The sequence below is a fragment of the Prionailurus viverrinus genome, chromosome B4 (assembly GCF_022837055.1).
Source record: "Prionailurus viverrinus isolate Anna chromosome B4, UM_Priviv_1.0, whole genome shotgun sequence".
In the NCBI taxonomy this organism is placed as follows: domain Eukaryota; kingdom Metazoa; phylum Chordata; class Mammalia; order Carnivora; family Felidae; genus Prionailurus; species Prionailurus viverrinus.
Window position 1 is genome coordinate 93560631 of NC_062567.1, and position 15341 is coordinate 93575971.

At 40.8% G+C, this 15341-nt stretch overlaps 1 protein-coding gene across 2 annotated transcripts in view; it reads left to right on the forward strand.

The window, feature by feature from the left end:
* TPH2 (tryptophan hydroxylase 2) overlaps positions 1-15341 on the forward strand; it is a 104404-nt gene that overhangs the window by 36093 nt on the left and 52970 nt on the right. For both annotated transcript variants that reach the window (XM_047868297.1, XM_047868298.1), the window contains exon 7: positions 1708-1843. In XM_047868297.1, coding sequence (XP_047724253.1) covers positions 1708-1843 — 136 coding nt within the window. The remainder of the gene's footprint in view (positions 1-1707; positions 1844-15341) is intronic.

Consider the following 15341-nt stretch of genomic DNA (forward strand, 5'->3'; position numbering starts at 1 on the left):
AAATGGAGATCACAATTTTAATCTACCTCGCAAGGTGGCTGGGAAAGGAAATAACCACTATACCTAGAAGCCCTATAGTTATTTCCTGATATACGTTAAGCACAGCAGCGTCTTAGTTATTTATTATTGCTCTTGTTCTTGCTGTTATTTTCACAACCCTTACCAACCCGACACTGGGAGCTCAGTCTGCACCATTCATTGGCACCTAGCAAGCATAATGTAAATGTATGTGGTATTTGTCTGTTAACTGACTCACTTTTAAATACCTAATTTATTTAAAATTATTTTTAATGTTTATTTTAGAGAGAGACAGAGACAGAATGCGAGTGGGTTGGGCAGAGAGAGAGGGAGGCACAGAATCCGAAGCAGGCTCCAGGCTCTGAGCTGTCAGCACAGGGCCTGACGCGGGGCTCAAACTCACGAGTTGTGAGATCATGACCTGAGCCGAGGTCAGATGCTCAACTGACTGAGCCACCCAGGCGCCCCCATAAATACCTAATTTATTTAAAAAGGAAACTTTATAAGCAATGATATCCACAAATTCAAAGTTCTTGATGATATGTTAGTCACATATTTTTAAAAATTATATAAAAATAAGATACATAACTATTCAGAAAAGGACCAATCCTCTGTGCACCCCCACACAGGTCCTACATGTGGGATATACCGGTTTCATTGCATAGAAAAGAAGAAGAAGAAAATCGACTTAAGTTTTTGATATTCTCTAGGGAAAAATCCAAAGGAAAAGCTTTTGGAATGAACATATTATTGTTAGAATTATGGGTCTGAGGAGGTCTGAGAACAGGAATATTTTCATGTAGATACCAGAAATCCCAGGATGAACTTGTTTTATAAGCTTAATTGGTTCTTGCCTTTTAAAACCATTCTAGCCATTCTGAGACGCTCTCCTAATGAGATGAGGTTTTCAGAATGGGAGGCTTTACAAAGCTGGTGTCAGAGATAAGAGTAGTTCTCCTGTTGTAAATTTCCTGGGCCTTCATGAAAAGCAAGCATTAGGTAGTGCTTAAACTGAGAACACTGATGACCCACGGCCTAATTGAGTTAGCAGGATAGGGCAGTTTCATAGATTGCATTGTATTCCACTTATTTTGTTTCCTCTTACCATAAACCAATAGACATGTAGAGCTTTAGTGTATCTCTTCAAATTACAGAAATTAATATGATTGTTTTCATAATATCATAGAAAACAGCAATGTGGAATGAAGGAGTTAGGTGGTATTGATGATAGAAAGCTGTAGTGTGAACTGATTCCACAAGGCTAGCGAAGGGGGTGAATTTACCGTGTGTTAACTGAACACATACAGGCAGAATGGATCCCCACCTGGGGGCGTGTGTCTTTTAGAAACATACCAGGTAATACGTGGTAAGCATCACTTGTCCTGTGAATTTGAGCTTTCTTATCCTAATTTAGCTTCTGAATTTAAATCTTTCAAAATTTTTTCACTTTTTCCCCCCATTTTAATAAATGCCTTGTTCCCCTGGAAAACATCATTTGGGAGTATATTTTAGTAATCAGAAACCACAAACATGATAGCTATTAACCGTATACGTCATTCAGTTGTCAAGAGTTTTAAGACCTTGATTACTTTGTTTCTAGAACCTCCTTATAAATAATAGGACACCCTGCTTGGGCCCTCAAACCTTGCCAAGTTAATACTTAGTTGGTTCTTTCTGTTGCCATTTTAGAAAGATCAGGCTTCACGGTGAGGCCGGTGGCTGGATACCTGAGTCCGCGAGACTTTCTGGCAGGACTGGCCTACAGAGTGTTCCATTGCACTCAGTACGTCCGGCATGGCTCGGACCCTCTCTACACCCCAGAACCGTGAGTACCCACATTGGATGCCTAGGCTGGATGAAGACCACCACACTGTCAAGTGGTCAGTGCTCACTGTACTTGGAAGTGACTTAGGCCCTCTTTGATCTCCGAAGAAATCGTGTCGGTCTAGCCAGCGAGCTAAGTGCTTGTTCAAAGAACCAAATTCCTCAGCTAGGTATGTGGGATCTCCGTATCCTCACTTAGGTTTGTCTCTTTAAGGTTATCCCAACACTGAGGCTTTGGCTTTGGCCCAGCTGTTGGTGATATTGCTCCTTAAAACATGCGTAATTTTTATAAAGCCACGATCCCTATAGACCATTAGTACGATGTTGCATTTAAAGGAGCAGGGCTCAAAATGCCAATAATAAGGATAATCCCAACACGCCAGGTGCTACTCTCATCAACTCATTTACTCTTCACAGCAATCCCATGATGTAGATGATTATCTCCATTTTTACTGAGAGGAAGATGCAGGCACAAAGGGATAAGTCAGCGTTAACACAGCTGGGACTCACGTGTCTCTTCCCATGAGGAGGCTCTTCCATGTTAAGGAAATTCATGCACATACATCATGACAATTCTCATGACTGATTCCTTCTCCTTCAGTGTTTCACATCACCCCCAAAACTCAGAACTTTTTACTATGCTCTTCCTGCTGTCTTAGTTTCTTGAACACTCCTCCAGTCCTACCTACCACCTCTAGATTTATATGGGGTTTATGATTCTTCTTTGACTCTGTCAGCTTTCTTTGAGAGAATCCACCTTTGGGGCTTTTATTCTCTCTCAGACAATGGGTGGCCAAGGGTTGGGTAAGCTGTGAACTCTCATGTGTTCATAATTTGGCCTTATCACACATGGATTGTAGTCTCCCAGTGTGAAACACTGGCCTGTTTTCTTTTTTTTTCTTTAATTTTTAAATGTTTATTTATTTTTAAGAGCGAGAGAGAGACAGAGACAGAATGCAAGCACTGCACGGGCAGAGAGAAAGGGAGACACAGAATCTGAAGCAGGCTCCAGACTAAGCTGTCAACACAGAGCCCGATGTGGGGCTTGGACCCGTGAGCTGTGAGATCATGACCTGAGCTGAAGTCGAATGCTTATCCAACTGAGCCATCCAGGTGCCCCCAACAGTGGCACATTTTCTTTCTTCCTTTTTTTTTAAATTTTATTATTTATTTTTTAAAATTTATATCCAAATTAGTTAGCATATAGTGAAACAATGATTTCGGGAGTACATTCCTTAATGCCCCGTACCCATTTAGCCCATCCCCCCTCCCACAACCCCTCCAGCAACCCTCAGTTTGTTCTCCATATTTATGAATCTCTTCTGTTTTGTGCCCCTCCCTGTTTTTATATTATTTTTGTTTCCCTTCCCTTATGTTCATCTGTTTTTTCTCTTAAAGTCCTCATATGAGTGAAATCATATGATTTTTGTCTTTCTCTAATTTCACATAGCATAATACCGTCCAGTTCCATCCATGTAGTTGCAAATGGCAAGATTTCATTCTTTTTGATTGCTGAGTAATACTCCATTGTGTATATATATATATATATATATATATATATATATACCACATCTTCTTTATCCATTCATCCATCGATGGACATTTGGGCTCTTTCCATACTTTGGCTATTGTTGATAGTGCTGCTATAAACATGGGGGTGCATGTGTCTCTTTGAAACAGCACACCTGTATCCCGTGGATAAATTCCTAGTAGTGCAATTGCTGGGTTGTAGGGTAGTTTTATTTTTATTTTTTTGAGGAACCTCCATACTGTTTCCAGAGTGGCTGCACCAGCTTGCATTGGCACGAACAATGCAAAAGAGATCCTCTTTCTCCACATCCTCACCAAATCTGTTGTTGCCTGAGTTGTTAATGTTAGCCATTCTGACTGGTGTGAGGTGGTATCTCATTGTGGTTTTGATTTGTATTTCCCTGATGATGAGGGATGTTGAACATTTTTTCATGTGTTGATTGGCCATCTGGATGTCTTCCTTGGAGAAGTGTCTGTTCATGTCTTTTGCCCATTTCTTCACTGGATTATTTGTTTTTTGGGTGTTGAGTTTGATAAGTTCTTTTTTTTTTTTTTAATTTTTTTTTCAACGTTTTTTATTTATTTTTGGGACAGAGAGAGACAGAGCATGAACGGGGGAGGGACAGAGAGAGAGGGAGACACAGAATCGGAAACAGGCTCCAGGCTCTGAGCCATCAGCCCAGAGCCCGACACGGGGCTCGAACTCCCGGACCACGAGATCGTGACCTGGCTGAAGTCGGACGCTTAACCGACTGCGCCACCCAGGCGCCCCCGAGTTTGATAAGTTCTTTATGGATTTTGGATACTAACCCTATATCTGATATGTCATTTGCAAATATCTTCTCCCATTCTGTCAGTTGCCTTTTAGTTTTGCTGATTGCTACCTTCGCTGTGCAGAAGCTTTTTATTTTGATGAGGCCCTAGTAGTTCATTTTTGCTTTTGTTTCCCTTGCCTCCGGAGACGTGTTGAGTAAGAAGTTACTGCGGCCAAGATCAAAGAGCTTTTGCCTGCTTTCTCCTCGAGGATTTTGATGGCTTCCTGTCTTACATTGAGGCCTTTTATACATTTTGAGTTTATTTTTGTGTATGGTGTAAGGAAGTGGTCCAGGTTCATTCTTCTCCATGTTGCTGTCCAGCACCACTTGCTGAAGAGACTGTCTTTATTCCACTGGATATTCTTTCCTGCTTTGTCAAAGATTAGTTGGCCATACTTTTGTGGGTCCATTTCTGGGTTCTCTGTTCTGTTCCATTGATCTGAATGTCTGTTCTTGTGCCAGTACCATACTGTCTTGATGATTACAACTTTGTAGTATAGCTTGAAGTCCGGGATTGTGATGCCTCCTGCTTTGGTTTTCTTTTTCAAGATTGCTTTGGCTATTCGGGGTCTTTTCTGGTTCCATACAAATTTTAGGATTATTTGTTCTAGCTCTGTGAAGAATGCTGGTGTTACTTTGATAGGGATTGCATTGAATATGTAGATTGCTTTGGGTAGTATTGACATTTTTTTTCTTTTTTTTTCTTTTTTTTTTTTAATTTTTTTCAACGTTTTTTATTTATTTTTGGGACAGAGAGACAGAGCATGAACGGGGGAGGGGCAGAGAGAGAGGGAGACACAGAATCGGAAACAGGCTCCAGGCTCCGAGCCATCAGCCCAGAGCCTGACGCGGGGCTCGAACTCACGGACCGCGAGATCGTGACCTGGCTGAAGTCGGACGCTCAACCGACTGCGCCACCCAGGCGCCCCGGGTAGTATTGACATTTTAACAATATTTGTTCTTCCTATCCAGGAGCATGGAATCTTTTTCCATTTTTTTGTGTCTTCTTCAATTTCTTTCATAAGCTTTCTATAGGTTTCAGTGTATAGGTTTTTCACCTCTTTGGTTAGATTTATTCCTAGGTATTTTATGGTTTTTGGTGCAATTATAAATGGGATCGATTCCTTGATTTCTCTTTCTGTCGCTTCATTGTTGGTGTATAGGAATGCAACCGATTTCTGTGCATTGATTTTATATCCTGCAACTTTGCTGAATTCATGAATCAATTCTAGCAGTTTTTTGGTGGAATCTTTAGGGTTTTCCATATACAGTAACATGTCATCTGAGAAGAGTGAAAGTTTGACCTCCTCCTGGCCGATTTGGATGCCTTTTGTTTCTTTGTGTTGTCTGATTGCAGAGGCTAAGACTTCCAATACTATGCCGAATAACAGCGGTGAAAGTGGACATCCCTGTCTTGTTCCTGACCATGGGGGGAAAGCTCTCAGTTTTTCCCCATTGAGGATGATATTAGCGTTGGGTTGTTCATATATGGCTTTTATGATCTCTAGGTATGCTCCTTCTATCCCTACTTTCTTGAGGGTTTTTATCAAGAAAGGATGTTGTATTTTGTCAAATGTTTTCTCTGCATCTGTTGAGAGGATCATATGGTTCTTGTCCTTTCTTTTATTGATGTGATGATCATGTTGTTTTGCGGATATTGAACCAGCCCTGCATCCCAGGTATAAATCCTCCTTGGTCATGGTGAATAATTTTTTTTTAATGTATTGTTGGAGCCAGTTGGGTAATATCTTGTTGAGGATTTTTGCATCCATGTTCATCAGGGAAATTGGTCTATAGTTCTCCTTTTTAGTGGGGTGTCTGTCTGGTTTTGGAATCGAGGTAATGCTGGCTTCATAGAATGAGTTTGGAAGTTTTCCTTCCATTTCTATTTTTTGGAACAGCTTCAAGAGAATGGTGTTAACTCTTCCTTAAATGTTTGGTAGAACTCACCTGGAAAGCCATTTGGCCTTGGACTCTTGTTTTTTAGGAGATATTTGATTACTAATTAGATTTCCTTACTGGTTATGGGTCGTTCAAATTTTCTGTTTCTTCCTGTTTCAGTTTTGGTAGTGTATATGTTTCTAGGAATTTGTCCACTTCTTCCAGATTACCCATTTTTTTGGCATATAGTTGCTCATAATATTCTCTTATTACTGTTTTTGTTTCTGTTGTGTTGATTGTGATCTCTCCTCTTTCATTTTTTATTTTATTTATTTGGGTCCTTTCCTTTTTATTTTTGATCAAACTGGCTACAGGTTTATCAATTTTGTTAATTCTTTTAAAGAACCAGCTTCTGGTTTCATTGATCTGTTCTACTGTTTTTTTTTTTTTTTTGTTTCGATAGCATTAATTTTTGCTCTACTCTTTATTATTTCCTGTCTTCTGCTGTTTTTAGGTTTTATTTGCTGTTCTTTTTCCAGCTCCTTAAGGCATAAGGTTAGGTTGTGTATCTGAGGTCTTTTTTCCTTCTTTAGGAAGGCCTGGATTGCTATATACTTTCCTCTTATGACTGCCTTTGCTGCATCCCAGAGGTTTTGGGTTGTGATGTTATCATTTTCACTGACTTCCATATACTTTTTAATTTCCTCTTTAACTGCTTGGTTAGCCCATTCATTCTTTAGTAGGATGTTCTTCAGTCTCCAAGTATTTGTTACCTTTCCAAATTTGTTCTTGTGGTTGATTTTGAGTTCATAGCGTTGTGGTCTGAAAATATGCATGGTATGATCTCGATCTTTTTGTACTTACTTAGGGCTGATTTGTGTCCCAGTATATGGTCTGTTCTGGAGAACATTCCATGTGCACTGGAGAAGAATGTATATTCTGCTGCTTAAGGATGAAATGTTCTGAATATATCTGTTAAGGCCATCTGATCCAGTGTGTCATTCAAAGCCATTGTTTCTTTGTTGATTTTTTGATTAGATGATCTGTCCATTGCTATGAGTGGGGTGTTGAAGTCTCCTACTATTGTGGTATTAATATTTATGAGTTTCTTTATGTTTGTGATTAATTGATTTATATATTTAGGTGCTCTCACATTTGGCACATAGATGTTTACAATTGTTAGGTCTTCTTGGTGGATAGACCCCTTGATTATGATATAATGCCCTTCTGTATCTCTTGATACAGTTTTTATTTTAAAGTCTATATGGTCTGATGTAAGTGTGGCTACTACGGCTTTCTTTTGTTGACCATTAGCATGATAGATAGTTCTCCATCCCCTTATTTTCAATCTGAAGGTGTCTTTAGGTCTCAAGTGGGTCTCTTGTAAACAGCATGTAGATGGATCTTGTTTTCTTATCCATTCTGTTACCCTGTGTCTTTTGATTGGAGCATTGAGTCCATTGACGTTTAGAGTGAGTACTGAAAGATATGAATTTATTGCCATTATGATGCTTGTAGAGTTGGAGTTTCTGGTGGTGTTCTCTGGTCCTTTCTAATCTTTTGTTGCTTTTGGTATATATATATATTTTCATCTTTTCTCCTCTCAGAGAGTCCCCCTTAAAATTTCTTGTGGGGCTGGTTTAATGGTCACAAACTCCTTTAATTTTTGTTTGTCTGGGAATCTTTTAATCTCTCCTTTATTTTGAATGACAGCCTTGCTGGATAAAGAATTCTTGGTTGCATATTTTTCTGATTCAGCACACTGAATATATCCCGCCATTTCTTTCTGGCCTGCCAAGTTTCTGTGGATAGGTCTGCTGCAAACCTATCTGTCTTCCCTTCTGGGTTAAGGACTGTTTTTCCCTTGCTTCTTTCATGATTCTCTCCTTGCTGAGTATTTTGTGGATTTGACTATGATATGCCTTATTGATGGTTGGTTTTTGTTGAATCTAATGGGGGTCCTCTGTGCTTCATGGATTTTGATGTCTGTGTCTTTCCCCAGGTTAGGAAAGTTTTCTACCATGTGATTTGCTCACATAACCCTTCTACCCCTATTTCTCTCTCTTCCTCTTCGGGGACCCCTATGATTCTGATGTTGTTCCTTTTTAATGAGTCACTGATTTCTCTAATTCTTAAATTGTGCTCTTTTGCCTTAATCTCCCTCTTTTGTGGTGCTTCATTATTCTCTATAAGTTTGTCCTCTATATCGCTGATTCTTTGTTCTACCTTGTCCATCTTTGCAGTCGCAGTATCCATCCGTGATTGCAGCTCAGTTATAGCATTTTTAATTTCATTCTGGCTATTTTTTACTTCTTTTATCTCTGCAGAAAGGGATTCTAATCTATTTCCCCCCCCCAGCTAGTATTCTTATTATTGTGATTCTAAATTCTGGTTCAGACATCTTGCTTGTATCTGTGTTGGTTAAATCCCTGGCTGTCGTTTCTTCGTGCTCTTTCTTTTGAGGTGAATTCCTTCATTTTGTCATTTTGAAGGGAGAAAAGGAATTAATGAGATAGAAAATTTGAAATTAAAAAGTTGAAATTTAAAAAATATTAAAATTAAAAATTAAAAACATACACACACACACAAATTGAATAGATGATGCTAGATCCTAGCTGTGTTTTGGTCTGGGTGTTGAAAGTGGTTTGACAAATTAGAGAAAAAGAAAAGGGGGGGGAGAAAAAAAAAGGAAATCATTTGAGAATTTGAAAAAATGAATACACTGAAGTAGACTAAAATGAGATGATGAGGGTAAAATAGAATTTGAGAAAATATACACAAAAGTAAAGAATATAGTAGAAAAAAATTAAAGAAAAATATTTTTAATAAAAATTAAAAATAAATATGAATTTTTTCATTTTCTGTATTTAAGAAAAAAGAAACAAAAAACATAAATGAGATTAAAAAAAAGAAGAGAAAAAAGAAATCGTTTGAAAATTTCAAAGAGTGAACACACTGTAGTAGACTAAAATAAAATGATGGAAGTAAAATAGAATTTGAAAAAATTTACATAAAAGCAAAAAATATAGTAAGTAAAATAAAAAATTAAATAAGAATATTTTTAATAGACATTGAAAGTAAAAACGAAGTTTTTCTCTTTCTGCATTCAAGAAAAAGAAAAGAAACAAAAAAGAAAAAAGAAAAAGAGAAAAAAAAGGAAATTGTTTGAAAATTTGAAAAGGTGAGTACACTGAAGTAGACTAAAATAAATGATGGAAGTAAAGTAGAATTTGAAAAAAAATTACACAAAAGTAAAATATATAGTAATAAAAATTAAAGAAAGATATTTTTAATAAAAATTGAAAATAAAAATGAATTTTTTCTCTTTCTGTATTCAAGAAAAAGAAAAGAATTGTAAAAGAGAAAAAGAAAAATGAAAATTGAGCCTGCTAGCAGATTGAAGTAGGACTGAAACTGCTTCATTTTCCCCTAGAAGCAGTCTATGTAGCTCTTTATACTCCATAAATTAAGCTGGTGGTGAGACTTGTGTTCTTGAAGAGTGAAGTTGGCCCAGTTGGGCGGGGCTCAGTGTAACAGCTCTGCTCTCCATTAGATGGCACTGCTAGCCTACTGGGGTGGATTGTTGCAGAGCTCGTAGGTGCGTATGCGCATGCGTGGGAGTGATAAAAATGGCGGCGCCCAGCTACCCAGTCTGTTCTCCCCATCAGCAATCGCGCACCCATCCTCTGTCTTCAGCTCTCGTTCACTCCCTGCTTTTTTACTCTCCGTGACCAGGCCCCAGGCAGTACCTCTCTCCCAAGTTTTGTCTCAGATGCGGCTGTTTATCCCGGCCCCTTACTTCCGAAGGACTGTGGCTTTAACCCGTTCCGCCCCTCTGTGGGAGGGTCTCACTGAGCAATGGCTGAATGAGCAACGGCCGAATGTCAGCTGCACCCAGGAATGTCCGCTGGGCGCTGCTGCTGCCGGTGCCCCGAGACTGTGGCCAGGTGCCAGCCCGCCTCAGAAAAAGTTCGCGAGATAGTGTTGCAGCAGCGTTTCAGGGATTATGGAAAATCACAACACACATCTGGCACCAGGCTTCACCCTTAATGACCTCGTTCTAGCAACAGCAAATGTGGCCGTTCTCTGGGGTCTGCTGGGACCAGGTGGCTTCAACAGTCTCTACCAAATGTCCTTCCAGCAGTGGAACTGCTTTTCCCCATGTGGCCCAAGAACCTCCTGGACTTCACTCTGCTCCTGGGGATTCGCCCTTCCCACCAGAGCACCACCAGGTATTGAGCTGCGGAGTTGCAGCCTTTGCACTCCCCTTGTTTATAGTCTTGATGGAATTTAAACCCTCTCCTTTCTCCTTTCTCCCTTTTTAATTTAGTCCCTGAGGCTGTTTCCAATTTTCTACTTTCTCTCCAGCTGCTTTTGGGGAGGGGTGCTTTTCCCTTATTCTCTCCCCCTCCCCAGTCATTGTCCTCTCTTCGACCACAAAAGCACCTCCCTTCCTGTGCCTCTCGCTCCCCAAGTTCACTTCTCTGTGCCGCGTACCTGCTGAATTCTGTGGTTCAGGTTGTGCAGATTGTTGTGTTAATCCTCCAGTCAGTTTTCTAGGTGTGCAGAATGGTTTAGTGTTGGTCTGACTGTATTTCATGGATGCAAAACACAAAAAGCTTCCATGCTGTTCCGCCATCTTGGCTCCTACTGGCACGGTTTCTTAAACTTACTGAATTTTCCACTGCCTTCAAGGCAGACACAAATCTCATCTCTGGGAAACATTCTCTTGCCATCCCTGTGCACAATCGCTTTTTCCTCAGCAAATGTTATTTGCTTTCCTTATCATCCACTTATTACATGTATTTAACCATGCTAGATTTTAACCTTTTAATTTGGGTCTTACATCTTTACTGAAATTGTAAACTACTTGAATATTTCTTTCTATTCTTTAAAAAAAAACACTTATTGGGAGATTACTATGTGCTTAGATTGTCTAGGAACAATGTCCCTGTCTAAAGACAATGTTCCTGTTCTCTTGGATGAATGAGTGGAGGTAGAGGACAATGGTCAGCATACAAACACCTAGGTAATATGATATTGGGTGCAAGTGCTGTGATGTGCTAAAAGTGCTTTAAAGACAAATAAAACAGGGTGAGAAGATGAATTGTAGTGGATGTTGCTCTTTTGGGTTGAGTCATCAGGAAAGCCTCTTGGGAAGTGACATTCAAACAGAGACCTGAATGCAAATATTTCCTTTTTTTTTTAAAAGTTTATTTATTAGGAATTTTCTTCTTAACATTTATTTATTTTTGAGAGAGAGAAAGAAAGAAAGAGAGAGCATGCAGGAGGAGCAGAGAGAGGGAGACAGGCATCAAAGCGGGCTTGCTATGAGCTTAGAGTCCTATGTGGGGCTTAAACTCAAACTGTGAGATTATGACCTGAGCTGAAGTCAAGAATCTGCAGTTTAACAATCTGAGCCACCCAGGCACTCCTAGGTTTGTTTATTTATTTTGAGAGAGAGAGAGAGCACATGAGCATGAGTGTGTACGAGTGGGGGAGGGGCAGAGAGAGGGAGAGACAAACCCAGGCAGGCTCTGTGGGGAGCCTCCTGCTGTGGGGCTCAAACCCATAAACTGTGAGATCATGACCTGAGCTGAGATCAAGAGTCTGACACTTAACTGACTGAGCCACCAGGCGCCCCCTCCTTTTCTTCTTTCCAAATATTTCCTGGTAGAATATTCCAGGTAGAGAGAAAAGAGCAAGAGCCAAAGAGCCCAAGACTGGGAGTTGTCACTGGGTCTCTGCCCCCTTGGGCTCCACTTGAATAAGCACCGACCCCTAATCTTACTCTCATTTGTTACCCATTGTTCTTCAGGACACTGGGGTTATCACTTTGCCTATGATGCTGTTTTACTAGAATAATATTGTGATTAATGGGCTGCCATTGATCTTCACTGTGGAGCAGAGAGCCCTTGAAGGTTGAAGCAGTTGACTAGCTGGTGGTGGTGGACATAGGCAGGGATTTGAGCTGAGCCTCTGAAGCTCCCCTCCTCCTCTTCAGCAGGCAGGCGGCTCACTGACCAGGTAGGTCCCAGCAGGGTCACTACATTGCTTTCTAAGCTCCTTTCAGCTTCCCTGAAAGTGTTTTCAGGGTAAACAAAGGTTACTACTTATAGGACTCAAGACATTTGGAAAAGAAATGCTTCTTATAGTGGAGTGAGCACTCAAAGGAGCATTGTCAGAGTTAGAAAGGCAATCTCTAAATCTAGCCCAGAGGGTTTACAAATGGCCCTGTTTACAAATAGCAGGCACTTTGTTAGTTCCTTTTGAATAACTGGCCCTCGTGAGACCTGTGATAGCGTGCCAATAGGTATGCAGAGAGAGAGGGCAAAGAAATGAGATTTTAGCCACAGAGATCTATAAAATTTTGGGATAATGTGTTACATTTTTACCAAAGTACTTTCAGCCAATTCATTCAGCAAACATTTATGTGCAATGCTAGCAGGGAGGTGCAGTGGATTCAAAGATGAATAAAATATAGCAGCTGTTTCTTAAAGCAGCTCACATTCTGGCAGGGGAGATAGAAACATAAATAATTATGCAAGTGTGGTTAGGGCTATAATGAAGGTGTGTATAAAGCAGTCCTGAAAGGCTTTTCAGAGAGGGTGTAAACTGAGTGGGGGTCTAGAAGGGTGGATAAGAATTTATGTTTTTGTACAAGGCAGGGTGAGGAGGGAGGGGAAAGCTTTCAAGTCAGGCAGACAGCAAGTGCAAAGTTGTGGAAGCTCACAAGAGGCATAAGTGAGCAAGGCTTGTTACACCAGAGTGGCCAGAGCATAGGGTATGTATTAAGGATGGATTTTTTTTTTTTTTAGTTCGCAGTGTAAATGATCATTTGTCAAACTTGGACAATTCTGTAGGCAACAGGGAGTTATCCAAGGTTCTTGAGCATGATCAGATAATTGTATTTGAGAAAGATGATGGGGACTGGGAGATGGGGAGGTGTAAAGAATGAACAAGTTGGAAAACCAGCAGGAGCTCACATTCCAGTGAAGGAATATAGTTTATAAGTTCTTGATCTAGAAAAGGTCAGTGGGATAGGACAGGAGGTCACCTATTTGAAAAGTATCATCGCAATGGAATTAACAATATTTGGTGACCATGAGGGTGAGGAGAAGGTCCTCAAGATAATACTAAGGTTTTTAGACTGGAAAGCTGAATGGATAGTTTTTTTTTTCTAAAAATGGCTGAGAATATTAGAGCAGGATCAGGCTTGGAAGGAAAGGGCAAGGAAGGGGCAAGGAAGGAGGGAGAGAAGAGGAGAATTTGGGATTGGGGCATGTTGTCTTTGAGGTGCCCAGGGGTGGACATCCTGGAGAAGCCCCTGGTAGTTGGAAGTAAGTGTTGGGAGTTCAGAAGTGAATTTAAAGCTCCCACTATAGATGTGAGTGTTTTCTTCTTCTATGACTCCCATGACCATATAGACAAGAGGATGCTTAAGTCAGAGGATAGAAACCTGGGACTTGCTAACTTGGGTGTTTTACAGAATCTTTTTTTGGGGGGAGTGGGTTTTCTATCATTCATTGTTTTTTAAATTATTATTTTATGAGTATGTAATACATATACATAATTCAGAATTCAAAGCACACTGTGGACTTAAAAAAAAGGGGCGGTGGTGACACCGCCTGAGTGGTTCAGTCAGTTGGGCATCCACTCTTGATTTGGGCTCAGGTCATGATCTCATAGTTCCTGAGTTCAAGCCCTACATGGGGCTCTGTGCTGACAGTGTGGAAACTGCTTGGGATTCTCTCTTTCCCTCTCACTCTGCCCCTCCCCTGCTCATGCTCACTGTTTCTCTCTCAAAATAAATAAATAAACTTAAAAAAAAAAAGCACACTGTAAACAGTGACTTCCTTTCCCTCCTTTGCTCCCTTGACACTCCCTTCACCTCCCCAGGAGACCACTGGTGCCAGTTTCCACTGCACCCTTCCAGAAGTAAACTGCAGACACAATTCTCTGTAAAGATCCCTTTAATTTGTATTGCAAAGTCCCAAGTCCCTTCACAGCTGCAGCCTTGAATGGATGGGGCACCACACGGGGAGTGCCGGTTCCTGCCCAAGCACTTTTCCAGGCATTGTCTTTGTAATGAAATCCCATTTCCTCAATTGAAAACCAACAGAGGGCAGATTCTCCAATTTGTGAAGTTCAACTTGGCCCCTGTGTGTGGTGCCTGTACTCGGCTTCCAAATAACCGCCTTCAATTGCTGAAATGTTGTAGTGGAGGCAGCGCTAATGACACAAAGGTGAGCCCTGAAGACGCAGGTAGAAATGAGAGTGAAAGCTGCAAAAAGACATTATCTGAAAAAAGGATTTTATTTTCCTTTTCAGTCTGGGTAGAATGCATTTTGATATCCTAGCTCTCAACAAATATTGGGTTTTAAACATGTCTTTGGTCTTTTTCAGCATTTTACATTCTAAAGGCTCTGTGTTCTCTAAACTTGGCCAGATAGTGGGACTTTAATTTAAAAAGTGATGGCAGATTGGATTGTTTCCTTGGGGAGAGTTTTCTGGCCTGGAGGACAGCAGTGAACGTTCTGGAGAATCAGTGACTCCTGGTTTTCTTGGTTGGGAGGACTGACTTGCTTTTCCCTATGTTTCTACCTATATTGAAAGGTTACTGGTTTTGCTAGAAGTGGAGAGATCTCCTTCTCCCCTTATGCAGCACTTGGGGCACGGATTCTGCACATCACCATTGTGTGGCTACATGCTTTGATCGGCTATGATCACACGCCACTTTGTCACTAATTGAGTATTGAAGTTTATAAATGATTTCCTTTAAATAAATCTATTGGGTCAAATTCAAGGTTATTCCAACAGCAGCGTCCTTCTCACTCAGTGGAAGGAGAGGGAAAGATGCAGAGATCCAGGGTGCATGGGTATGTGAGCATCACCCAGCACGTGAATAGTGGCACAGTCATTTGAGAAGGCCCACCATCTCCAGGTCTCCTCTCTGCCTCTCGGGGAAATCCACTGTGGCTGTGTCATAGTGCACCCTCTGGCCACCTCATCTTTTAGAACAGGGTTTCTCATCCTCAACACTGTTGACAATTCTTCGTTGTGGAGGGCTGTCTTGTGCCTTGCACGATGTTTAGTAGCATCCCTGGCCTCTATCCACTAGATGTCAAGAGCACCCTTCCACTGAGGCCAGAGGTGACAACCACACATGTCTGCAGATACTGCCAGTTGTCCCCTGAGGGGGGCAACATTGCCCCCAGTGAGAACCACTGTTCTAGAAGAAATCTGACAGGTCATGATGACGCTGTTGCTCTG